Genomic DNA, 26857 nt, shown 5'->3' on the forward strand with positions numbered 1-26857 from the left:
TTACTGCACACTGGGAGGGTGCTGCTGTGGCTACAAAGATGAGTAAGACAGGGTCTCCGCTCTCCTGTAGCTCGCAGTCTGGCAAGGGGAGAAGACCTCAAATGCGATGAGGACGGTGCATTTGTAGACCTGTGGGTAATGCCCAGTGCGAGAAGACGCCAAGTTGCTGGGGGCAGGCAAAGCGACGGGATGAAGGAAGCAACGGACAGACCTTTGAGCTAAGAGAAACTGAGCTCTCAGTGCCTTCTTCTGATTTGCCTGGATCACCAAACTTTAATTTTTACTACAATTACACAGAAGGACAGGACCAAGATTTTAAGATGATGACAGCACCTCATCTAGGCATTTTCAGGAAGCCAAGTTTTGATCATGGGCACAGCAAATATGAAACCTCAACTTACAAAGTCAGATGTACAAAAATATTCTTGAAATTAAATTAATTCTGATTCTCAGGCCTGTGGTAAGAAACTGATCCCTCAGAGTTGTCCCTGGGATGTCACACACAGGGAGGCCTATCATGCTTAATGCGGAATCCTCATGGCCGACCAGCCCCTGGGGGCCCTGAAATCCAGCTGTGCTTCCAGGCCCCACATGTAGTCCCAGAATCTTTGCCAAGGCAGGAAGCTCAGGTGTGTAAAATCCAGCCTTTCCCAGCCTCATGCTGCCAGCGAGAGCATCCCTGCATCCCAACTCCTGTGCCCCAGCACCCACCAACCTTGACCCGCTTCCTGTCTAGAGGACTCTGCTTTCTCTTTCCCTGTTCTCAAAGAGAAACCACCCTCCAGCCCAGGAGGCGCAGTATTCTCCCTTCTACAGGTTTAGACTTTCTCTTTATGAAGAGACTGAGAAGAACCTCTACTTCAAACTGCTTCAGTTTTCGGCCAGGCGAATATCCCCAAAGCAAGGAATCACACCCATTCCAGTTCCTGCTTACAATAGCAGAGAAGAGAAAAAGCAAAGAGCAAGATACAGGTTTAACTGCTTTAAAAAAGATTATTCTGCCACATGTGCCTTCCCAAAACAAAGCATCAGAAAGGATGCTTTATCCTCAGCTGCAGAAAACACATCCCCAGCAGAAGCACCCTCACCACCTCCCAACAGGAGGGGTCCCTGGACCTCACTGCATGTGGACCATGAGGTTCCCGCTCTCCCCAAACCACTGTCCGAGCAGCCCCTTCATGCTGGGTGGTGTGCAAAGTACCGCATCTTTTTGGCACAAAAGAAATCTGCCAGCTCAAAGAACAGGCAGAACTTGTTCTCCAAAAAACAGGGGTCCCCTGAGTGGTCTTCTGTTCTGCAACACAGAAAACGTCCAATAAGATTTTTTTTTCCAAAGCTTAATCTAAGATTGGGATCTCATTGTCCTCCTCAAGAGTTAAAGAATTCTAGAGACCCCCAAATATCATTTCAATGAGGGCCAATAAACTCCTTGACTTCACGTGCCAGACAACTCAAATCTCACAGGAACAGCTTCTACTCTCCCTATCAGTCCATGCATTAGCCAGGCTGTCTGCAAGCTCTACGCGGAGAGAGTGAAAATTTATAGTTTGCAGAGTTAAGATTAATCGCATAGCTGTAACTGTAAATTTCAAAAGTCCAGAGTACACACTGTGGTTATAGTAAAAATAACTGGGACAGAGAATCTTTGAAGCAGTAGTGGAACTGCCAGACCTTCATCCGGGGCCTCACACGTTGCCTCCTCGGGTACTTTTCCTGAGCGGAGGGAGAGTGAAGGATAAGATGTGCTGGGCCAGGCAACAGAGAATAGGGCTAAAAGTAAGTTCACTTGGGAGCTTGATGTCGATTATAAAAGCAGAACTGCCCTAATCATTCCTCTTTGCCTTGGGCATTTAGAAGTAACACCATCTCCTCTAACTTTTCCCCATTCATGCTATAAACTCATCTTCTCCAGGGCCCCCTGCAGCCTTGCTTTATAATTTTGTGTGGCTTTGAAAGTGGACACCGCATCACACAAGGCCCCAGTGTCACACGTGGTCCCCACATCACATGTGGCCCCCACATCACATGTGGCCCCCGCACAGGTAGATCCTGGTTGGCAACCACTGACTCTTTGGTGAAGGGATCTTCCCCGATGCTCGCAGAATCCTGAAGGGGACAGATAAAATCCAGAGAGTCCTTTAGAGAGTAAGTTTTATCCTCAGCAGGCTCATTTCCCTCTCCACCTGCCAACACCAGGAACCAGCCACCCCGGCAGGTTTAAGGCTTAGAGAATCTACCTTCTAAAATCACAGCATCTATCTCCTAAGATCAGTTCGTCTGTGGATGCTGAGGACTTCAAGCAAGTCCAGTGGCTCAGAGGTCTCAGAAAGCTCCTGGGTCAGGGGCTGCCATGGCCAGGGGGCAAGTCCTCAGCTATGTCGGGGGCTCCTCTGACAGAGGCCATGATTCCTGCCAAAGACAGGGTGAGAGCTTCTCCTTGAAAAGTTTTTCAAGTACACTTTGATGAGGAAGAACAAACAAAAAAAAAATTGAGGGAGTGTTTGAAATTTCAGCTGACCCAAAAATATCACTGCTCTAAACTTGGCAAATCTCAAGTAATGAATATCCAAAAGATATCCCAAAGCAAGAAAAGAAAGTGCCATTGTCAAGAGATAGTACCAACAATGGCTTACCCGGTAAATTCCGACCAGATATACTTTCTCTCTAAACTCTGCCCCTACAAACAAAAAGTTCCCGAAGACAGTGACTACAAAAGCATTAGTTATAAACACCGCTTAATTACCTAGGGAAATGCAAATCTTTAAAAAATTACTCTTGACTAGGAAGTTATGAAGCCATAAATAAGCTAGTATTAAAGAAAATACTAGAATCCTGGTAAGTTTATTTTCTATCAGTAATTTTAAATTACACAGGCACAAAGAGTTAACCATAAACACATGGAAAAACCAACCTTCCAATTACTATTCCTTCCAAGTATTATTACTTTTAAAGAAAATAAAAGAAGGTTTTCCTAAGACTGCAACTATATGTGGCGAACATTTGTTAGGGTAAATCGCTTAATCTGGTACTACTTCCTCTTCACCTTTCCAACACCTATATCCTCAAGGCAACAGGAAAACCCGCTTCCAGATGAAGCCCATCAGGTTGATGATTCTGTACTTGCTTCCCTCCCCATACCCACCCTCAGTCTGAATCACATTTTCACTTGTTGATGGTGTGCCGTGCACATTCAAGTCAACTGGCTCTGTGTACGCTCTGTCTCCTGATCCAACCACATGTTGCTTTAGGCGCTGACCAGATTTTTTATTTCTTTTGCATTTTCCTTCCCTCTCACCTGACAATTCCTACAGAGCTTTGCAAGCAGCAAGGTTCAATAAATACCTCTTGACTTGACAGAAAGAAAAACAACGTGCACTTTCACACCAGCTCTGCCCCACAGCAGGAAGGGTTGGCAGCAGCCTGGGTACAGGGAGGAGTCCTACACCCCCCTCCAACAAGGACAGCTTCACCAGCAGCTGCTACGGAAACCGTATGCTGGGATAACACCCTTACTCTCCAGGACGCTATGGCCACCCACCCAGTGCTCCAGCATTTCCTCCCCTTCTGGCCTTCAAAGGTGCAGGCCAACAGGCACTCCAAAAAATAATAATAGTAATAACCCAAGAAGCAGCTGACTTGGCCCCACCCACTCAGCACCCCTGTACTTCAATAATACTGGATATACAGCTCCAGCCCGTAAGTTTAGATTAAAAGGAGCCCCCCACACAAAATCCCACCGTAACAAAGCCCTAGTTTTCTAGGATATCCTAAGTGAGCGGCTGTTTTAACCACATCAAACTGAAAGCTGCCCACCTCGAAAGTCAAATTAGTCTGACCGCTCCAGACCTGGACGCAATGCCTGAGAAGTCGTCCACACACATTACAAGTTTAGAAACAAGATTTTGAATACCTGTGAAACTTAACTTTAAGAAAGCTACGTCTTAGTGGCAATTTTGCTACATAATCTGCCACTTTTCATCCAAGCCCACAGAGAAAGCAGCAGCAGTAATTAAATTTACATCCTTAGATGTCCTTAAGTGTCAAAACAAATTTCTAAAAACTGCAGGTGACGGTATCTGAACAATTCAAGACAGTGCCTGTGTGATTACAGGATTTCCGGGAGGACAAAGTCAGCATCCTGATGTTTCTCAGCAGGGCTCACACCTACATCACAAAATCACCCAGAAAACCTGTAGTTATCATTTTTAAATATCTGTGTTTCACTCTCCTTTAATTACCACAGACGATCTCTAAAGGGACACAGAGAGGCTCTGATGGAATCATCCTCATTGCTGGAACTTAGCTATAAACTATTTTGATGGGGCCTTTGACATCTCTTTAAAAGAACAAATTGCAGTAATTCCACAACTCAGCCTTAACCCTCTCATGAGAGGAGGGGAGAGAGATGGGGGAGAGAGGAGAGAAAGAGAAAACAAGCAGCTCATGACATAACGAATAAAAACATCCTCCAGTTGGAGTGACACGGCCACCCTTCCTCAAACTCTGTATTCGGGTTCAGAAGAGAAAGAGGCTCCTGAAAACACACATTTCAGTGTCAGGTCCCCAATGGAACAAGGACACGTGGCAATTATTTAAAGCCTCATCTACAGGAACTATCAATTCTATCATCTGAGTTCAACTAAAAGAGAAAAAAGCATGGGAGAATTTAATGTCTGCAGGTGAGGGAGAGACAGACGCAAATTAGAACATCGTTCATTCTACAAAAACATTTTATCATACAAAGAAAAAATGTTTTGGACAAATGGCCTCTAGTTTTAATTATTTCTATTAACAGTACTTGGGTTATTTAAAAAGGCATTCTGATGGGTCCTGGAGAAGCCACTTCTCCCTTAAATTCTGAGCCTTCACAGGCCTCCACGATTAGAAGTGAACTGAGAAGTGGCAGGAGACATTTTGCTTTGGGTTAAAATGATTTGCCCCCATATGTGAAGGAGTCTTGGGCACCCAGGAAGGTGTCCTAACGACAAAGCAAGCTCAACGCCACATCTCCAGGAGGATCCCCAGAGCCCCCACAGGGCTAGAGTACAGGCTGAGTGTGCGAGTTCCCTCTCCCCCAGCTGAAACTGCTCCCCAACTCAGAACACCCAGGAGGGCAGCACCCCGCTCACCCAGGTGTGCAGATGTGGAGAATTAACAGCCAATAACTACTCGTGCCACCGTCACCCACCTCCAGAAGCTGCTACTTTGCCCCCACACTACAGAGAAGAAAGACTTGCCCTCAGGACCCCAAAAAAACCCTCATATTAGAAACTGATGCTGGAGCAGCACTGCTCAGCTGGCAGGAGCAGGCGACAGTCAACAAGCCCCAGCTCTGGTCCCCACTCTGGCCAAGTACACACTTAACCCCTCTGGGGAAGACAGAGTGCAGAGCAACCTCTGACCTTTCAGATCCAAAATTCTACCGTCCTCACCATTTCTAGCACTATTATCCCATTCATCTCTAAGACTTTATCATCCCATTCTGGGGATTAATTAGGCTTTCGTAGGCTGATCTGGAAAATGAATGACCATTTAAAACTACGTCTCTATGGGACTTCATGTTCCAAGTTCCAAACAACTAACTCTCAAGCAAACTTAAAAAACCATCATGAAATCTCAGGCTAACGACTTAGGCTGCAGCTGCCAACCTCTGGTTTAAAAAGAAAAAGAAAAGAAAAGAAAATCATCACAGTGGTGAAAAAAAAACTTATCCTGATAGATTCTGATTTAACCTTGCAAACACTTTAGTCCACTTCAAGGGCTGGACGCCTAGGATCCAGAACAGTACAGGAGGACCCTGGCTGCCTGGCAGAGCAGAGATCATACAAATCTTTTAATTACAAGACTGATTTTTAAAATTCAGAAGTTGTTGGTCTAGGACACGAGAATGACAGATTTATGACATGTGGCCCAAGGAGAGTAATTCCAGGCAGGAATCAAACTCCAAGCCCAAGCCTTTTCTGTTTGAAGCCTCTGGTCAAAAAAAAAAAAAAAAAAAAAAAAAGAGCAGATTCTGCCACTGATCTAAGGATTTGCAGACGGTTCGACGGGAGAAAGGTCCGGTTCTGCAGTCAGTCTCCAGGAGCCAGCACCAAAACACCCTTCTTCATAATTTCACCTACGACAACAATTTTGCTGTCAAAAATTATTTTATTTTAAAGGTTACTCAACAGATAGCCTCCACAGCAATTTCTAAAGGACAGCCCTAACCCATACAGTTAAGACCCTAATACCTAGGCCCTAAAGTTACCCTGTACTGAAAAGGGGGCTCACGTTCTACGTTCCCTTTCCTTGCTAGCCAAACCAATTTGCTATTACAAGACTTTTATTCTAAAACTGACGCTGCATGCTCAAAGTGACTATTTAAAGAATCTAAGTATTTCCAAAAAAAACCCACAGAAGCCTGGCGACTTGAATGGGTGAGAGAACACAATAGCACGCTATAGCATCAAGAGAAATGCAAAACTGGCCCTGGGGTCCAGAGGTAAACCCCTTTGCAGGCAATGGGGGGTAAAAGACAAAACCCTCAACATTTATTCATGATGACTGATGCAAACATACCAAAAAATTTTTAAAATGGATAAAAGTGGAGCATAAGGAACCCACATTTTTTCTGTATGTTTAAGTCAGCATAATCTGAACGGAAGAATCCACGAGTGACTGTCCTTGCGGAAATTCCTCTCAAGAACATGTGCCTATTCACAAACCAGACAACACCACAATTGACTGTCCAGTTTGTCAAAAGAAAAATGTGAATAAACAGTTCTATAACAAATTATATACTGGCGACAACTTTAAAATCTTAAATGAATGCTTCCATAGTAAGAGGGAAACGAAAAACGAGCTGGAGCAGAGAGGAACCTATTTCATCACAAGCGAAGATCACGAAGGCTAATAATTTGCCTAGCATGGAGCCAAGGCGAAGTTCAGACCTCTCAACTCCCACATCAACATACATCCACTACTGATAAAACTGTCAGCATTCCCACAACCCATTTCCGCTGACAGCAGCTTTATCCTGAGCACTAATGAGTACAGCCCAGTATCACTTAATATTTTAAGGCTAGTTGTCAATATTTCATTAGAAATTAAAATAATTCCTTTAAACAGAGGGCCAAAAATGACTTACTGCTACAAGTGTGATTGTAATGAATAACCAAAAATTATCCTGGCAGAATACAGTTTCCCAATGTCAACAGGAAAATAAGAATTGGTTTAGAGTCAAACCCTTTCATTTGAAGAAACCCAATCAGCCCATTAACCAATGACCCAGCGTCATAGCTTTAAATCTTAGCCCTGACCTTAACCAAAGCTCTACAGAGAGACACTTAATCCGAACTCTTAATGCCAAAGGCACAGGGACTTATCCACTAAGTAGTGTTTTCATTCATTTAACAATTATTCGTTCAATCATCATTTATTGCGTGCCATATCATATAAGACTCTGTGCTAGGCTCTGGGATACGGAGATGACCAAGAGGCTAAGGCCTTAAGGAATGCACAGTGTTCCTCAATGGTCTCCTCAAACCTGCTCCTCTCCCAGTCTCTTCTCCCTATTCTTCTCCTCTTCATTAGAACAACATTCAGAGGGCCACTTAGCTACAGTGTGCTGGTGTGAATCAACTGAATCATCAACTAAATTTGAAAAGACTTTTGTAACAGGTAAGTGAATAAATGCATACAAAACACTCAGAATGGCATCTTGACACACACAACCTCAACTGCAATTTTGTGCAATGTATTGTTATTATCCACTACGTACCCGCACTCTCTCTGCGACAGAGACTTGAGCTGATAGTACCTCGTTCCCACCCTGAGGAACTCACAATCTTGGGGGAGTGAGAGATATATTAACTATTAACTCTACAAAAAAAGAAATGTGTACAAAATGGGAATGAGAAAAGAGTCATTTGCACAGCCTCTTCTGGTAAGTACTGTACAAATATTAACAACATATACGGGACCTAGCAGAACCCAGGAACAAAGATAATGCAGCCCAACCCTGAGAAAAACAGAACTTATCTGACGATCTTCAACTTCCAAAGTTAAAAAAATAAGCCAAGATTATCTACTTTCGTTAACAGCACACGGAATTTTATACTCATTTTCTACCTCTTCTTATACACCTCTGCGTCTTCAGTAGTTTTCAAAGATGATTGATGCCCAAAGGGAGAGCCCTAAAGCACTACAAGACGTTCAATCACTAAAAAGAAAAAAATCCAGCTTGTTCAGCACAGAATAATAAGGCGGCAAAACCACACTGTGACATTACAGGGAAAAAAGGTAAGCAACAAAGTGAGAACAAAAAGGGCTTTCAGTTAATTTCTAGTGAATCATGAAATTCGGGAACCAAAAAGGATCTTCCCTCCAAACATTCTGCTTAACCAGGGTTTCACTACAATCTCCCAACTAAGGAGGTTTGTTGTGTTCTTTTTAAAATTCCGATGACCAAGCTATAGATAGAAAGGAGAAGAGAAAAGAATGAATTAGAACAAGAAATGACAGGTAACCTAACACACAGAAAGTGATGACTCTGAAATAGTTGTGAAGGCATTTAAACCAGTATGATCTTAGCAGACTACAAAATCATCACATTGCTACTCTGCTGGTGCAACTCTTTCCAACCAGTCCTACTTCTTAATTTTAAAACTGCTGCCCTCAGCTTGCTCCAGGTAAAAATGTTTTAATTGCAAAAGCCGAACTCTTGGAAACAAAAGCAGTACTGGCATGTTAATAAAGAAAATCAAGAGAGTTCAAAGTTGTAATTTCCATTTTATCTCATCCTCCTAATAGAGAATTTGCCCCACGATGAGGACCCACCCATCACCACAGATTAAAGTTAGTCCTGCAAGGTCTTAAAGGTACTTTTTTTTTTTTAAAGATTTTATTTTTTTCCTTTTTTTTCTCCCCAAAGCCCCCTGGTACATAGTTGTATATTCTTCGTTGTGGGTCCTTCTAGTTGTGGCATGTGGGATGCCGCCTCAGCGTGGTCTGATGAGTAGTGCCATGTCCGCGCCCAGGATTCGAACCAACGAAACACTGGGCCGCCTGCAGCGGAGCGCGCGAACTTAACCACTCGGCCACGGGGCCAGCCCCCTTAAAGGTACTTTTGAACCATACTCCTCTGCCTAACCAACAATGAACTGAGGTAGCTTATTAGGGTAACAATCAATGTCCACAGAACAAAAGAACCAAGATCTTCCAAGGAAATAAAGTGGTACATTAAATAAAGTTTACAAAGGTAATATTTCAAACAACAGACAAATAATTTAAAGTACCAAAATGGAGGGCAAAGAGAATATATTGTTTTCTTGACAAATATTTTTCCTCTCATTCTCCTGTGCTCTCTTATGCTCACACACACTCGCCCAGTCTTTAAACTAAGGCCATGCTGACTTAACATAGCACTTCTACTTACTAGTCTGATAAGAGCCACAAGAACGGGAAGGTCAGCACTTTCCTGGGTCTTCCTGATATGTGCTCCAGTCATCTGAGATGAATGTAAAGTACTCCTCCGTAAGTAGAACCTTTCAGTGGTCCTTTCTCTCCAAACAAGCATCTGGGGCTGCCCTTTTCTCTGGAGCAACTCTCCCCTCCTCTCTGTGGCTGCATCTGAGTGAGTAGCCTCTGAGCTGCCCTTTTTAAACGAGAAGCCTGGGGCGATGGGGATGTCAATTAAGCCTCAGGTGACTCCAATTACGTACTCCAACTAAAACTAAGGGAGGGAGGAAGCAAATTTTGTGAGTTTGTGTGTACAGGAGCTAGACATATTCCTATGGAACCAATTTATTCATGACGAACCTATTCATGAAAATAATCATTTAACCTTTATATACAAAATGGATTTCACCACAAGTGCATTCTATTTCAATATCTTAATGTAGTTCAGTTAGCAATGATTGCCCTAAGAAGCAATTTTAAATTTGTAATTTCTTTGACTACAAGTGTCAATGACAGTGTACAGTGACATAAGATTTTAACCACCAACTCTAACTCAATGTTCCTTTGTTCCCTTAGCACTGATGAGGTACTGGGGCCCTTCCTGCATTGCACAGGTGTATGTATCTCTGCATAAAGAAACGCCTGAAAAGACAGATGTTAACACCAAAAGCCAGAGATATGATGGTATCATTTTTAAAACAAACATAGAAAGGCACAAAATCATCGGCCAGCAGTGCACTACATACCTAACTTCTCAGCTTATTAAAAAAGCAGCTGCCCAAGGTCCAACATGGAGGCCAAAAGACCCACATCTGATGTGATTTTGATATGTACATTCAACACCCCAGACTAAACCGGGTGCACCTGTGAGCTTGCCAGCGCTGAAACCACCGCTAAATAACAAAGTCAAGAACATTAAAACTAAATTTTCATTTTCCACATGATAGCCCATGAAATTACTGAAAAGAAAGCCAATTTGTCATTATTTCCATCCCCTCTCCCACTTCCCCACCTGCCCCACCCCCAATATCAGGACAAAGCATTTGGGCTGAAAGGTTCAGTGGAAGTAAGTACCATAATCAAAATTATATCGACTGTGTCCAAGAGAGGAATTGATGGGCTGGCAAAAGAGTACAGGCCTAGGGTACAAATTTATAAGCTGTCTCACAGACACATATGTATCTAGTTATGAATTCAAATTATTAACTAAGCAGTGAATGCTTTTCATTAAGAGAAGTCGGAGGTGCCACCAGAAATTTCACCTAAGTTCTATACATTTAAATATGACTTCAATGTATGTGTACCGCTGACCACGGTCCTGAACCAACATTTCCCATTTAGAGCAGGGTTTTCTCTCCCAACCCTTTTGGAAGTGACAACTGTGCAATCCCTCCTAGGAATTCTGGACCAGGTGAGAGGGCGCTGAGAGAGAGGGCAAAGAGAGGCAGAGAAATAAGCGCACAGCAGCTGTTGGAGAAAGAGAACTCTGCTTAATCATCGTTTATGTTATGCTTTAACCCAAAATAACATTACCAGATAAGAAAACAGACAAAACACTGGAGACATCAGAGAACAAGAATCTCTGCACTAATGTTGACCTGAACAGGTGCAGAGGGCAGAGCACCAGGATGGCGGAAGGGAACACCAACTGCGGTCACTGCACCAGCATCTGAGTTACACCAAAAGTGCTCCGAGACTATGTGCATTTTTGCCCTAAAAATTGAAATGTTTACACTGTCCCAAAGGCATAAAACAATTTGTATTGGGCAATTAATATATACAGGTTTTTGTATTTTTAAAAGTTCTATCACATTTTTAACAGATTTCCCCTCTGAGAAGTTGGGGTGTCCCCTGGACCACTTGCCTCACCCCCCTCCCCCCTCCAATGCTTACATGAACCAAAGTTGGATTCCAGAAAATCACTGGATTTCCTTGTTACTCCCTTCTCAGCCCCTAAATCAATACCTGGGAAGCTGAAGTGAAGTACATGGTCATCTCACCAGCCTCCCCACACAGCTGACACGCTCCCTTCTGATTACATCCCTGGGTGCAGCTCATGAATACACATTCATAGAGTCTTTTGGGATATTATTTAATAAATGATCACTAAGAGCAGGTTTCATGAGCAAAAGAGAGATGGTGTCTTAATTGAAGGGTTAATGAACCATACACCATAAAGCTTTGCTATTGGTACCTCTTAAGAAATGCCCTGTGCATGAAATTAAAAGTGATAACCACGTTACATATCTACCTACTCGTGAACGAAAAGGCCTGCCAGGACTACCAGCAAAACATGCAGGTAGCATACTCCATCACAGAAGGGACCTCTAGGCTTCTGATTATTCCTGGCTATGGCGCTGATATTCTGCATACACCAGCTTTTCCATACCCAGTAACAAGAGCACACACAATTAAGGAATGCACACTATGTGCCACACATCATGCTGAGCACTCCATATAAAACACCTCATTAATTCTCATAACGACCCTCTTCAATAAATACTGGCATGTCCATTTTACAGATGAGGAAAATCTTTAACTTTCCCAAAGTCACAAGACCTATAAGCAGCTGAACAAGGATCATTAGTCCATACCCTGACGCAAGAGAGACCCTGACCCCAGAGCTGGGAAAAACTGGCTGCTGGCTCTGGAGAGATGAAGGGAGGAGCCCAAGCCCTTTTCAGGCAACACTACAGAACTTGAGAACGCGATTATAAACAGCATGGGGTGCCTTTCATCTAAAAAGTCCAATCATCTCTCCTAAGATGTACAAGTGAATGCGTGCATGCACACACACACGCATGCACACACACCACTCAGCTTTCTCTAACGCCAGGCCGCCTGGTTATGGACTCTTCTCATTGTGAGAAATTTTCTGCCAGGATTCTGTCCACAGTTTAGCGTCTTTGCACCTCACATTTAGCACGTCCATACCCTTCCCCACAGGGACAAACTGACGTACAACTGGACTCATACACTGTGTCCCCTACGTCCAAGGGGATAGACAGCCTTTGTCACTGGCTCTAAAACACTGGCAAAATATAAATACTAGACATTTCCTGGAATATCTCAAAGCAGAGAGGAAAAGGGTAAAAGCCTTAGTTCTTCCACGTGACCCTTCCCTCTCTAGGAAAATCCAAGCAAACAAGCTAGACTCCACATGTGTGTCAGCTCACAAACACCACACTTCCTGTCACCAGCGCATCTCATACAATCTCAGGGCCGTTGCCCTCGTATTCACCTCAGGCAAATGTTCCCCAGCAACATACTATGGAAACGAGCATCTGCAAGGCCCTCTTCTCAATCTCCATTCAGGTTAATAAAGCTTTTCCTTCAAGAAAATACTAGGCTTAAGGCAATATCACAGTGAAAAGCAGCATTAATGTTCACGCTAAGATATTCTCCTGAACAGACTTAAATTCTTTTCCTATTACACTTCCTATGTGTTTACCTGGAGTCCTTGAACTACCAGGAATGAGCCCCCCATTCCATCTACACATCATTTATTAAGATGCCACCATCTCAGGTTATCAAACATTTTAAGAGGCTACACCACTAGTTCCCAGCAGGCGGGCTTCATGCTGCCTGGCCTTCCCAAAATACAAATCGGATCATGTCACCTCCTTGCTTCGAACCCTTCAATGGCTCCCAGTCCTTAGAATAAAGTCCCAAAGGCTCTGTGTGACCCAGCTGCTGCTTCTCTCTCAAGCATCATCTGATGCCATGCTCTCCTCTCCTCCCCTCCATGCCAAACGACCAGAGTCCTCTCAGATCCACAGCCCACCATGTTCTCTCCTGCTACCTGCATCTCTTACCTCCTCCCTCTTCCGACTAACTCCAGCTCATTCATTTCCTCTCAGCTCAAACATCACTTCCTCCGTGAAGCAGTTCTTACCCCTAGACTAAATGCGTTACATGGTGCCGTCCCACACTCCCTCGCAGCCTGTTCCCATACCCCTTTTACCACCTCTGAAACCTGTTAATTAATAATCATGTGTTTAGTGACTCTCTCTCCACACTAGAAGCTTCAGGTCAAAACTCTGTCCGTCTTCTCCACCTTCACATCCTCAGAGCCCAGACGATGCTTCACACAGAGTCAGACTCACTATATACTGGCTGACTGACTGATTTTCTAAACTCGTGGCTCTTATTGAAGTAGTGAGTCAAAAAGAAGATTAAATAACACATATGGGAAGATTTATGCACTACTTTTTTTTTTTTTCAAACTATGTAGCTGCTGTGCGTTCCACTTCTCAGTGGCCTGGGGTTCACCAGTTCAGACCCCGGGTGCGGACATGGCACCGCTTGGCATACCATGCTGTGGTAGGCATCCCACATATAAAGTAGAGGAAGATGGGCATGGATGTTAGCTCAGAGCCAGTCTTCCTCAGCAAAAAAAGGAGGATTGGCGGCAGTTAGCTCAGGGCTAATCTTCCTCAAAAAAAAAAAAAAATATATATATATATATGTAGCTGCTGTGATTAATAAAATACAAATTCAATGAAATTCAATTTCATTTTATTAATTAATTCAATTAATAAAATACAAATTCAATGAATTTAGTGTATTCATGGTTGCTTTTTCCTATTTCTTGTCTTAACCAACGAAATTCATCTACTGCACTATGGTCATGCGGGGGACCCCCCCAACACACACACACACACACACACAGCCAAAGTGATATTAAAAGCAGTCCTCAAACTCATACTATTTAATAGAACAGTTAAAAAACATCCCATAATTGTGCCTATGGTTAATGAGGGAAGCTGTTTCCCAATTTATGCCAATAAAACAAATCCTTTAGTGTAGCAGACTACAAATGAGCCGCTTCATATTGAGCAGAAAATCCTTTTAACCACTAAGCCTTTTCTCCGCCGTTCTGAGAATGCCTGCAAGTTGCAAGTTCTAACAAACTGGTGAAAAGCAGAGTTAATACGCAAGTCCCTTCACAGGCGTTCTGCGTGGATCCTCAGTGATTCGACTTTGTTTAAAATTTACCAGGAAAAACCGTTTATAACATCTTCACTGTGATCCAGGAAGGTTTTTTGATAGGAGATCTAAAGGTTTGAGCATCACAATCCACAACAGACAAAAACAAATGAACACACACACAGTCACCCTTCAATCAAATGCACAACTATTTTCAAAGAAGTCATTTTTTTCCTCATTCAATCAATGTATATTTACTGCATCCCTACAAACTCACAAGAGGCACCAAGCTAGGCATACAAAGACAAGGTTTCTGCCCTCAAGGACTTCACTAACACCAAGAGCAAACGGCAGCAAGTGCTTCAGTAGTCATCACAAGGTGCTCTGGGAAGGGACAGGGCCGAGGACGTAAAGGCTCGTCTCAGAATTGTGGTCAGAAGAACTGTCTTCCAACCTAGACCATTTCACTACCAGAAATGCAGCTGGCTACCCGCCGGGACGCACAGATGCCCAAACCCACAGGTTCAAGGAAGCAGCAGTGGTCAGACGCACTTTATTAAATAAGAAGTCATGCGCCATTTCTAACTCTCATGTGTTTGACATTAAGTACATAAAAACTATGATCACTGCCATGTTAAACTAAAGGACTGTTTCTAAGACACCAAAAGCCTAAAGGGCTGATTTAAGTCTATGACACTTTGCAGGTTTACACACATATTGACAGTAACTATGAAATCGGCCAAACACCATTGACACTACTAGATATATACAAAACAACTTCAACAAGGTTGCCCTCAAGAATTAGCTCTGCAATAATACACTAGAAACTTAGAATTTTGCTGTTTTTAAAAACTGATGCAATAAGTTACCGTAAAATAATCTTTGGAAAACGACGATTTTCCCAAGCTAGATGCAACAATTTTAAAATCTAAATGAACCTCTTTCCATTTTATGGGCTGTATATAAGTCTTTCCATGCTTTACACTCAGTGCCTTGCAACAGCGTAACTAACCCTGCACCTAGAGTGCCATCATACAACCTGATACAGATACTAACTACTTCCCAGCTTATCATAATAAAATGAGAAGAAACTCAGACACAGCTTTAGGTTCTTTGAAAGTAGGTAGTAGATTCATTACGCATAAACAAAATAATAAGCCAGCCCAAGCTTGTACTTCCATTTCACAAAATTTTTATCACTAATAAACGTGAAAATTAATATTTACTCAGCACTCAATGCTATACGTTAGATACAGTGCTAGGATTAAATCAGATGGCGTGTATAAAATGCCTAACAGCTCTATTGCTAAGATTCCCACTTTAGAGGCAAAAAACTGGGGTTAGGGGCCAGCCAGATGGCGAAGTGGCTAAGTTCGCATGCTCTGCTTTGGCAGCTGGGGATTCAAAGGTTTGGATCGCAGCGCAGACCTACACACCACTCATCAAGCCATGCTGTGGTGGTGTCCCACGTACAAAGTAGAGGAAGACTGGCACAGATGTTAGCTCAGGGCCAATCTTTCTTACCAAAAAAACCCCAAAAAACTGGGGGTTACATGAGTTGAATGGTCCACGATCCCACATCTGGTTAAGGCAGCAGAGCGAGGAATCAAAGTCGGGTCTTTCCACTATACAAGTGTTTGTAACCTGGTGCTCCTGAACAAACTCTCTGGAATGGTATTTATAAGCGTGCATGTTTTCTGAGGAGAGGATGGAGGGCTTAAATTAGATTCTCAGAGGCCCACAATTCCCTCCCCCCCAAACGTTAAGAACTGTGGCACCATACGTAATCCCTAGTGTAAGAACCAGAAAATATGCACTGGACTTCAACCTCTTTTACCAAGACTGTCACTTCCCCAGTCCAGGGCTGGGGGCTGGGGGCGGGCGGGGGGGGGGGGGGGTGTACTCCACAGATTTAGTTGTGCTTTAAAATCCTTAGAGCAAGTCGAGACTTCCACTCCTGGACAAATTCCAGCATCTTCTGCCACAGGTTAAGTTACACAATAAATTGCAATACTGTATCAGTTTACATCCAATTCTGAGATTGCACAAATACTGACCAAGTTTATTTAGTCATTCCACTTTCCAAAACATGTTTCAGTCAACCAGTCCTCACTGCACTACCTGTGAAATAAGCTATCATTACATCTACTTCCAAGAAAGTAAAACACTGTCACCCTGAGGCCACGCAATAAATCAGCCACAGAATCAGGATCAAAAGTGAGAAGTTCGCACTTCCTGCACCTGGGATCTGCAAGACCATGTCATTTACCACGGAACAGCCTCCTTGCTACACAGAAAACACAGGGCAACTAACTACTATCTTCTCTACCAACAACACCATTAAATTAGAACCTAGTGGTAAATCAGTAAGTTAGGGCATACCCAGGGACAAGTGTGCTCATCTCTAAAAGCTGGGGCAGATGTCACAGGGCAAACACTCAGCACACGTCTGGCATGTGCAAAAGGAGATGCAACTACTGAAGAAGACTGGTTTAGTCCAGCACCTGCTCAGGTAGTTCTGTGACGGGCGTGGCACTCAGCTTAACACCTGGCGTCCTGTCCCTAGGCTCAATCTGAACCTGGGATCCATCCTGAATTTTTGATCAGAAAAAGGGAGTACTCATGCATAAATGAACTTCACCTTGAATTCCTTTAGTTCAAACCCCTCATTTTGCAGATTACGGAACTGAACCTCAGAGGAATGAAATGACTCACCCAAGGCCTCACAACTCAGGAGCAGAGATAGTTCTAGAAAGCAGTCTCCAGACAGCTATCCAGGATGCCTGCAATCCTCCTGAGCACTGGGACATGGGTCATGGTTACTGCCAGAGGCCTGGACAACCACCAACCAGGGTTTGCTACATTTCTGCCAGGCTAAGACTTGTCTCCTCTCACCTTGTGCCAGATCCCGTCTTTGCCTCCAGGCTCAGATCCCAAGGGGCACCGGCCTCAGCCTGCATCTTCTGAGGGACAAAGACAATTACTTACTAAAGCTAAGCCCATCAGAGATGAGGAAAATACCATTCTGCCACGAGGAATACACTTCACAAGGAGGCTATGTGAGCATGATGTTTTATTTATGGCCCTGCCTGATCAAGAGGACTTCCCCACAAGAAACGTCCAAAGCAAATAATTTTAAAGAAATGAAGAACTTTGTGCTTCCTTAACTGTCCTCCAAAGGCAGAAAAAAAGCCAGAGAAAGCAGGCGGGAGGACACCAAAGTTATAGGCTCAATGTGTCAGGACACGACCCACAAGTTTTGGACCAAGATCCATCTAGGAAACCAGGAGGGACACAGTCGCTCGAAGAAGGTGGGACGCTCCCTATTCACTTTGGCGACCAGCTCGTATTTGGACACCCTAGAACAAGTCTGAATGCGGGCTGCAGGTGCGCACGTCCGCGCCGCCCGCCCAGAGCCGAGCGTCCTCCTCTCCCGGAGGACCGGCGCTGCCGCGACCAGCCAGAACCAGCAGCAGACGATCTCGGGGGTTCCGGTGCCACCGAAACCCAGGGGTGCAACTACGCGGGTACAGTTCCCACTCGTGCCCCCCCCCCCACCAACACGCCGTCTCTCCCTCTCACACCCATCCCATCCCCAGACTCGCCCTCGACCCAAGCGCTTCCAAGTGGGATGCAATGCCCACTTCGGAGAATGAGATCTTAGTCGTGGGGACAAGCCAGGAGTCAGCTCGCATCCATTCACAAACCCGCGGAGGCAGACACAGACACTAAGGAGTTTGCTGCTTTGGCATTTTAAAAGCATACTATCAGGCAGCACAAGTAGACACACATATACAGGGAGGTAACCACCACGGGGAAGTCAACGACCCACAGGGAGGCTCCTAACTGTCCTTATCTCGGGCTCGGGGCTGAGCACCTGGGGTCCCTCTCCCTCTCCATGCCCCGGCGCGCCCTGCCCGCTGCCCGCGCACGCTAGGTGGAGAGCTGGGGTCGCCCGGCCGCCAGGACCCACGGGGGTTGAGACGGGGCCCACCTCCTCATCCTGCTCCTCCCGGGACGTGCTGCTGCCCCGGGGCGCGGGCGGCGCGGCTCCTCCGGGGAGCGGCGGCGGCGGCGCTGGGACTCCAAGCTCGAGCACCGCGCGCGCGGGAGCCCACGCGGCAGCCGGACAAGCACCCAGGGCGCCGCCCGGCGGCGGCGGCGGCGGCGGCTGCTCGCGGGAGAAGCCGCCGGGCTCCCCTTCCTCCGACAGAGTTTCTGAGCCCGAGGAGGACTCGGCCGAGGAAGCACCCGGTGAGGACGCGGCGGCCGCCGCAGGGGCGGGAGTCCGGGCGCCGTGGCCGCTGCAACCGCGGGGCACCGGCTCCGGCGCCTCAGAAACTTTCTCCCCCATTTCCCTCCCGGGCCCGAAGTGTGGCCCGAGGCGCGCCCTCCGAGCCTCCGGGGAAAGCCGAGGAGGCTCGGCTACGGCAGGCTCTCGCTGCCGCTCCCGGGCTACGGGGAGCCCCGCCGGCGACTACATGGCCGCGGCACGGCCGCCGGAGCCCGCAGCCAAGTTAGCCGCCGCCCGGGCCCGGCGGCCGACGGGGGCTCCCGCGCGCGGGAACATGCCAGCTCAGGTCCGCGCTCGGCACTGCCCGGTCCTCCCAGCTGCGCCCGAGCCGCCTGGACTGCGGCTTCTCCGGCAAAACCTGCCTCCGGGCCGGAGCTGGGCAGCGGAGGAGACGGGCAGCCCGCGGAGCCAATGGCAGGGCAGGCGCGCCGGTGGGCGGAGGCTGCGGCGCCCCGGGCCGCGCGGGCGTCAGGTAGCGGAGGCGGGACCGAGGCGCCGGCTGCGGGGTCCCGCCGGAGCTGGGGGCCCGGGAACCGGAGACGGCGCCCGCACCCCGAAGGGCTAGAGTGAGCCCGGAGTCGGAGCATGAGACTGGCGCTCCGAACTCAGCGGAGGAATGGCTGGCCGTCCTTGGAACGCCATGGGGAGATGGCCCAATGGGGCAGTGAGACCCTGGAAAAGAACTAGACTTTGTTTCGAAAAAGTGGAGTCGAGGAAATTGACCAGAAGGACAAGGAGGAGGGCTTTAAGGGTAAAGAAAAACACACAGTCACGCACACACACAGCCAGAAGCGTGCTGGAGGAGAAAGGGGAAAACATCGTGGAATCGTGAGTGGATGCAAACGGAGCTGCTCTCCAACCCCGAATTCTCCATTCCAGCTCTTTGGGCCTCAGTTTCCTCAACTGGAAGTGGAGACATGAATGTATGTCTTGTCTGGCAATGGGCAGAATTAGAGCAAATATAGATAAAGCTTCAGCAGACTGCCTGGCTTAGACACGTGGCTAGTGCAAAAGCCTATTTTCTGTCTTTATTTCTGTTTATAAACTAAAAAGTTAAATCCAAGGCTTGTACCTTTTGAAAAGGAAGAAAATAAATTATGCCGCTATGTTTAATTAGGACCAAGAATATGTCCAGCTCTGTGCGAGATCCTGGACAAAGCTGAATTAGAAAGGGCTCCGTGGCCCACCATTGCCTGTCTCTCCACATCAGCTAAGCAGAAGGTGAAAAGCCTTCACGTTTTCAGTTTACCATCTGCCAGCCCTGGATTGTAAACCAGCAAGATGCAGGATCAGGTGCTTCATTTTCCTTCCCTCTAAGAACTGGGAGAAAGAACTTTCATCAAAGGCACCAATTCTGAGCTCTGGCACTACGATCTGGGATATGAATTCGACCAGATTCAATTCCGCAGACGTTGATTGAGATGTGTGCCAGGTGCTTGCAGGGGATACAAAGATGAATAAGGCAGGTCCCCTGCCCTTGAGGAGCTTATGGTCAAGCAAGAGATTGATGCTGCATAATATTGCTCCATTATTAATTTTTCAAAACTGTGGTGGTGCTACCGGAACAGTGTGCCATGGGAGGATAGGAGAGAGCTGCAGAAAAACAGCAGGTCCTCAAGCTCAGGAGTCCTCAAGAATCTTAGATTTCTCTCTGTCGGAACAGTTTTGCCAATTTCCTTAAGAACTGAAGGACCTCAATTGAAAGCCCCTTCAGCTCATGAGCCCTTTTATGCGATTGCAGTATTTACAAGTCATACATCATACGAAGTGCTTCATCATACTGGACAGCAAGCTTTGTCCTAATCAGTTTCTTCCCCGCCAAGATGAAGGGGAAGGAAATATGACATGACCCTGTTCCCATAGGCAGCCATCCTGCAAAACAGACTGGCTGTCAGGCTTGCAAGCATTGAGACACTTCAGAAATATCTGCGGGGCTGTGAAGACCTGCTGAGGCAAAAGGACAATTCTAGTGACTTGGCTAAATTGTGAGAGCAGGGCTGAAGAGAGAGAAGTGTGGGGCAGTCTGAATGCAACCCTGGCCTCACAATTGCGTTTCTAGTCAGGAGTGTTGGTCTTTATCGGAGCCCCCATGTGGTTGATTCGCCACAGCTGAAGTGAAATGATGGCTTAAGCGAGCCATTCACATGGAAAAGGAGAATGGAGGATGGGTTGCTTTTCAGTACCTCATGAAAGCAGCAGCCATGACATGATCTGGGTTACTAACAGGAAGAAGGATGATAGCTGTGATTGCTTGAGCCCTAAGCATCATCTGTGGATGCTCTCATTTAATCCTGGCAACAACCTTATGAGATAGAGTCTGTTAGCCCCACTTTATAGATTAAGAAACTGAGGATCAGAAGGTCAAATAACTTGCCAAAGGTCACACAGCAAGTGAGTGGTAGAACTGTGGTTTGAACCCAGCAGTCTGGCACTCTTTCTCAAACATTCCAGTGTAATGCCACTCAGAACAGACAACTTTTTCAAGCACATATATATACAGTAGTCCCCCTGTCTCTGGAGGATACGTCCCAAGACGCCCAGTGGATGCCTGAAACCCAGGATCATACCCAGCCCAATATATACTAAGTTTTTCCTATCCATACATGCCTATGATAAAGTTTAATTTATAAATTAGGCACAGTAAGAGATTAACAACAATAACTAATAATAAATAGTTGGGGCCATTATTGAGTAAAATAAGGGTTACTTGAACACAAGCACTGCAACACCTCGACAGTTGATCTGATAACCGAGATGGCTACTAAGTGACTAATGGGCAGGTGGCGTACACAGTGTGGATATGCTGGACAAAGGGATGATTCACGTCCCAGGTGGGACAGAGCGGGACAGAGCGGGACAGTGCCAGATTTCATCACGGTACTCAGAACAGTGTGCAATTTAAAACTTATGTATCGTTTATTTCTGGAATTTTCCATTTAATATTTTCGGACCTCACGTGATCAAGGGAAACTGAAACCTCGGAAATCATAACTGCAGACAAGGGGGAACTACTGCATTAGATTAGAAATATCCATAGGGCAGAGACCTTTTTGTCTTGATTCAATGTGTAAAACAGTACTTGCAGAACAGATTTTTTTCCCCGCAGACATTTATAAGGCACTATGTGCCAGGCTAGGTTTTAAGCACTTTACAAATGTTAATTTTCTTAAGCCTCATATCAAGTTTATAAGGTAGCCACTATTGTTATTCTCATATTACATATGTGCAATGTGTGAAAAATATGGCACACAGAAGTTAAGTAATTTTCCCAAAGTCACATGGCTGGCAAGTGATGGAGCCAGGGTTCAAACTTGTAGATTTTGGCCCCAGTGTTCATGTTCATAAACCCCACAGATCAAAGTCAAGTACTAGATTAGTATTTTTTGAACTTTTAAACCTTAACGCCAAATAAGAAATATATTTTACATTGCAAATTATGACACATATGCATACATACCTACAGATACAAATAAAGCTCCATGAAATAATACATACCCTATAAGAATTGCGGTCTGAAATTTCTATTATATTTTATTGGAAATAAAAATGCTAGTTGTGATTGGCTAAACGGATTTTGCACTCCACTTTGACACATGCAGTCAAAACCAGTGTACTTGACCATCTCCACAGCTGACCCAGGAGAGAAATATGACTATGGTTCAGGCTGAGAATTTCCCTACCAGAACTAGGCAAACCCAAAGGATGACTCTATACATAGAAGATGATCAGAAGGTCAGGATAGTTCCCCAAAGCTATCCCAATTAGACCCCTGGACAAACACGGGGGTATAGCCAAACCACTGAACCAAAATCAGTTTTGATTTATCTAAATCCTATCCTTCACCTTTCTTATCGTATTAATTAAGTCATAAACATCTTTCCCAGTGGCCAGGAAAGCACCTCTTCAGTGAATTTCTCATAGATGTTCCTAATGTTTGAGACTTTGGAAACAGAGATGGGTTTAAAAGCTTGGCTTTTTCCCTGCAGTGTCACTGTAGGCAAGAGCCAGAATAATAAAAACTCCTTAGTCATGACTCCTGGGAAGCCAATAGTGTAGCTTCACATGACAGAGCAAGACTGGCCCTGCAGACTAGGAGGGATGAGGTCAGCTTACTCCAAGGTAATCAGGGTCCGTCCGTGGTGTGGGACATGCTCCCAAGTGTTTGCTTCAAGCACCCTGGGCAGTGAGTAAGAGGTCATTGTGTTTGTCGATAAAACACTTGCCTCAGTTTTCTGTGTTGTTCTTCTAAGTGATGGGAGACATTGCCTCTGGGAGCCTCTGTTGTCTCTGCTGGTCTCTGCTGTGTGGATGTGAAGGTCACTGTCAAGCTCTGTCTCTATGAGAGGGAGGATTTTCAAGGACAAGTCATCACACACTTAGTCTATTCCCAGCATCATGACCTTTCTCCCAAGGATTGAGTTTAGGATTTAATAAAATTGAAAACAATCATCCTTCTTTGTTACATACATAAAATTAGAACATCATAAACTCAGAATGAACATTTTTGCAAAATCATAAGTAAGTTCATATTTAATACACTAAAAAATCCTAAATATCATATTATCATTGGATTATGATGATGATATTATTCACCTTTGGTAGGTTCTTTTTATTATCATTATTGATGATGGATTTGCCTGCTGTCCCATGACCAGTAGAGTGAAATTTTGAGACACATTAAACACGATAAAAATATGGCTGTTGAGGCAGCCAAGATTGGGGTTTCCGGTTGATACCAGAGGGTATAGCGTGATACAGACATGGCCATTTCTTACCAGCCAGCCAGGAGGAAAAGCCCTTGCAGCATCTCACACTTTGTTTGTGTCTGAGATTCTGGGAAAGAAAGGGTTACAGTGCAAGGTTCCAGAAGATAAGTAGAAGAATTTTTAAATGACAGTTGAAAAGGACAGAGATGGAAGAGGAATAATGTGATTTGCAGCTGTTGGAGTCTCTGGGATAGAGATTGAAAAGGATGGGAAACTAAGCTATGTTACCAAGTTAAAATAAGCCTGCAATGGACCAAAGGAGAAGATGCTGCTGATCGGACCTCTCAGATCAGTATTTCTCAACGTGCTGTATGTGGAACACTTGCATCAGATCACGGAGATGCAAGCAGGGGAGCAGGGCGTGTTGGTTCCTTGGTCTCACCCAAAGATCTGGGAATCTGCATTTTTAAGCAACACTCCAAGTGAGTATCAAGTATACTAAAGCTTGGGGATTAGCGAGGATGATCCTAATTTGGAGATCGAAGAGCCATTTTATGGGGCAAATGTGCATGGCTCTGTAGAAGGTGATTAGAATGAGCTTGACTGATACAGCTTGTGTCCCTTTTGACCTCTTTGTTCTTATTATCCCGGAGAATAGCTACCTTAGGGAGACCAAGGCAGCTTAGCAAGCTGGATAGGAATATACATGTTCTGAAAACAGCTGGAAAAACTGAGCTAATACACATAAAAAACTGAGTATAATGTTCCCTGGAGGATTCTGTCTAAACAAAATTCAAAATGGTGACCTATTTCCCACAGAGGAATCCAACCTTTTGCATTCATCTTTCCAAGATGGATATTCACATCTGGGATGTTTTTGTTATGCTTTCAGCATGAAATGTTCTTTTATTATCACTCTTCATTTTTCAAAAGATTGATTCAGTACTCTTTGCCTGTTTAGGAAATAGCAAACAAGCAAACACATTTACTCATTTTTATTCATTATAGTGTTTTGCTTTCAGAGTCAAATGGTTCCATTTTCAATTCTTATAGCAAGTTCCTTGACTCGGTCTACACTGCATAGCAAGTAGTTCCTTCCACCACTAACCCCAATTAATTAGAAAATAAAATGATAATGAACAGTAACCTAGCAACTAGTGACTCTTTCCACGGCTATGAGCCAGTTTGTAACCCTAGTGGTAATTTTTAAGGCTTTTTGTACTTGAGGAAATAGTATATTCTAGTCCCTTTCCCCTCAAAGTGTGGTTTGCCAATAAACCAACCTAAGAGCTTGTTAGAAATACAGAATCTTAGTTCTTTCCCCAGATCTGCTCTATCAGAGTCTTAACAAATTCCCATGGAACTTCATAGCCACATTAAAATTAGAAAAACACTGCTCTAACTTGGTTCTTAAACTTGGCAGTGTATTGGAATTACCTGTGGAACATTAAAATATACTGATGTCCCATCCCCAAGATCTTCTGATTTATCTGGTTTGGGTAGGGGCCTGAACACCAGGATTGAACAAGTTCCCTAGGTGGGAAGTGGTTGATTTTAGGGCTGAGGCAGGGAACTACAAGATGAGCCTGGAATAACTCATGGTGCTACAAATTAAGGAAATGCTCAAAAAAAGAAAAATTAGGACCTTGTCAGAAGAGCACAGTGCCAACCTAAAGGAGTTCCCAATGGCCGAATCTAGAACAATCTGGACAACAAAATAAATCATGATAGTGCTGGACTTTAAACCAGAAAATAAAATAAATATCCATGAGTCCAAATTCATATAAATAATGAAATAAAAAAGTGACTAGGGGAGCAGAGAGAGCTCTTCCTCACAATAGAATTCCAGTTAATAAATGTAGAAAGAAAGAGGGAAACAGAGAATCACCATTAGGCAAACACCAAAGTAATAATTGTTGCAGACAAGACCAAAATATGTATGCCCAAATTAGTGAGAAGAAGTTTGAGGAGAAAACGGATTTGCATAGATTCAAAGTACTTCCCCCATGATACTTACCAATACAAGGTGAAAGATAGTAACTCTACAGGGGAGAAAGCCAGCAGACACCAGCTTGACCATATACATGTCACTGGTAACAAGACATATCAACATCCTGAGCCTCTTGCTATAATGCACATCATTTTTGTGGTTTTCTTGACAAAATGCATAACCTTACTCCAATTGTAAGGAAATATGACAAACCCAAATTGAGAGACATTGTACAGAATTACTGATCAGTACTCTTCAACCATACCAAGGCAATGAAAGATAAACAAAGGGTGAAGAACTTTTACAGAAACTCAGAAGGTTCCGTACAACTAAATATAATGTGGGATCCTGAATAGGACCCACGAAAAGGGCATTAGAGGAGGAAAAAATGGTGAAATTTGAATTAAGTCTGTAGTATACTTAATAATATTGTACCAAAGTTAATGCTTGTTCTTCATAATTATACTATGGTTATATCAGATGTCCTCATTAGGAAAGCAGGATAAAGGATATTACTTTGTACTATTTTTGCAACTTTTCTATAAATCTAAAATTAGTTCAATTCTGGGTCAACAACATGGCAGAGTGAGCAGTTCCCTTTGTCTCTCCCACTTCTAACTACAACTAAATGGACATTCATTGAGCAGCAGAGGATACTAACACAATGCATCAGGATGCCCAAGAGACTCGCGCAGCTATACATCTGAAAGTAGATGCACTACCCTCGGGAGGTGGTGGAGATAGGTGAGCACTCTCCAGCCTGCTGGCAGCCCTGTACATGCATGTGACTGCTCTCCTGGCTGGAGTGACCATAGCACTACTGCAGCCCCAAGGGGGGGAACGGGTCTCAGCAGGACTGCGGGAGCAGGTAGTGGCAGGCCTGAACCCTCACATGATTGCTTTCTTGTCCAGTGGGAGAGCACATAGTACCACCAGAGTCCCAGGGAGGGGCTCTGGCTCAGACCCAGTGGGGAGACCCTGACCACCAGCACAACAGCTGGTGCCACCCAGGAGGGGACGGTGGTGAATCTCCAGGCCCAGGCAAACAATTTCTTGGCTTCTTCAAATACCTATGGAACCACAGCAGCCCCAAAGTGGGGATTGTGTCTCAGCAGAGCTGTGGGAACAGGTGGAGGCAGCCATGAGCCCCCATGTGATCACTTTCCCATTCAGTGGAAGAGCCGACGGGGATGCCGTGGTCCCAGAGAGTGGCCCAGTCTCAGACAGGCACAGCTGACAGGGTTCATAGCAGGCTCAAAATACACATCTTCTGCCTCCTCCTCCCCATGACAGAAGGCGGAATCTATGACCAGATACTATCACTATGCAAAAGTACAAATCCACCCCATCACATCAAATAGTATGAAGAAGTATATTGATACTGCAGAGCAGAAGGAAAAAGACAAATACCCAGAAATCAATCCTGAAGAGACAGAAATCTACAATCTAAATGACAGAGAATTCAAAACAGCTATCATCAAAAGACTCAACAACTTA

General features: G+C 44.8%; 1 protein-coding gene across 7 annotated transcripts in view; it reads right to left on the minus strand.

Moving 5' to 3' along the window:
• MAST4 (microtubule associated serine/threonine kinase family member 4) overlaps positions 1-19035 on the minus strand; it is a 576955-nt gene extending 557920 nt beyond the window's left edge. For all 7 annotated transcript variants that reach the window (XM_070586853.1, XM_070586850.1, XM_070586852.1 and 4 more), the window contains exon 1: positions 18365-19035. In XM_070586853.1, the coding sequence (XP_070442954.1) occupies positions 18365-18724 (360 nt within the window). In that variant the 5' untranslated portion in view covers positions 18725-19035. The remainder of the gene's footprint in view (positions 1-18364) is intronic.
• Between the last annotated feature and the right edge of the window lie 7822 nt (positions 19036-26857).

Source organism: Equus przewalskii, chromosome 20, assembly GCF_037783145.1.
Source record: "Equus przewalskii isolate Varuska chromosome 20, EquPr2, whole genome shotgun sequence".
Classification (NCBI taxonomy): domain Eukaryota; kingdom Metazoa; phylum Chordata; class Mammalia; order Perissodactyla; family Equidae; genus Equus; species Equus przewalskii.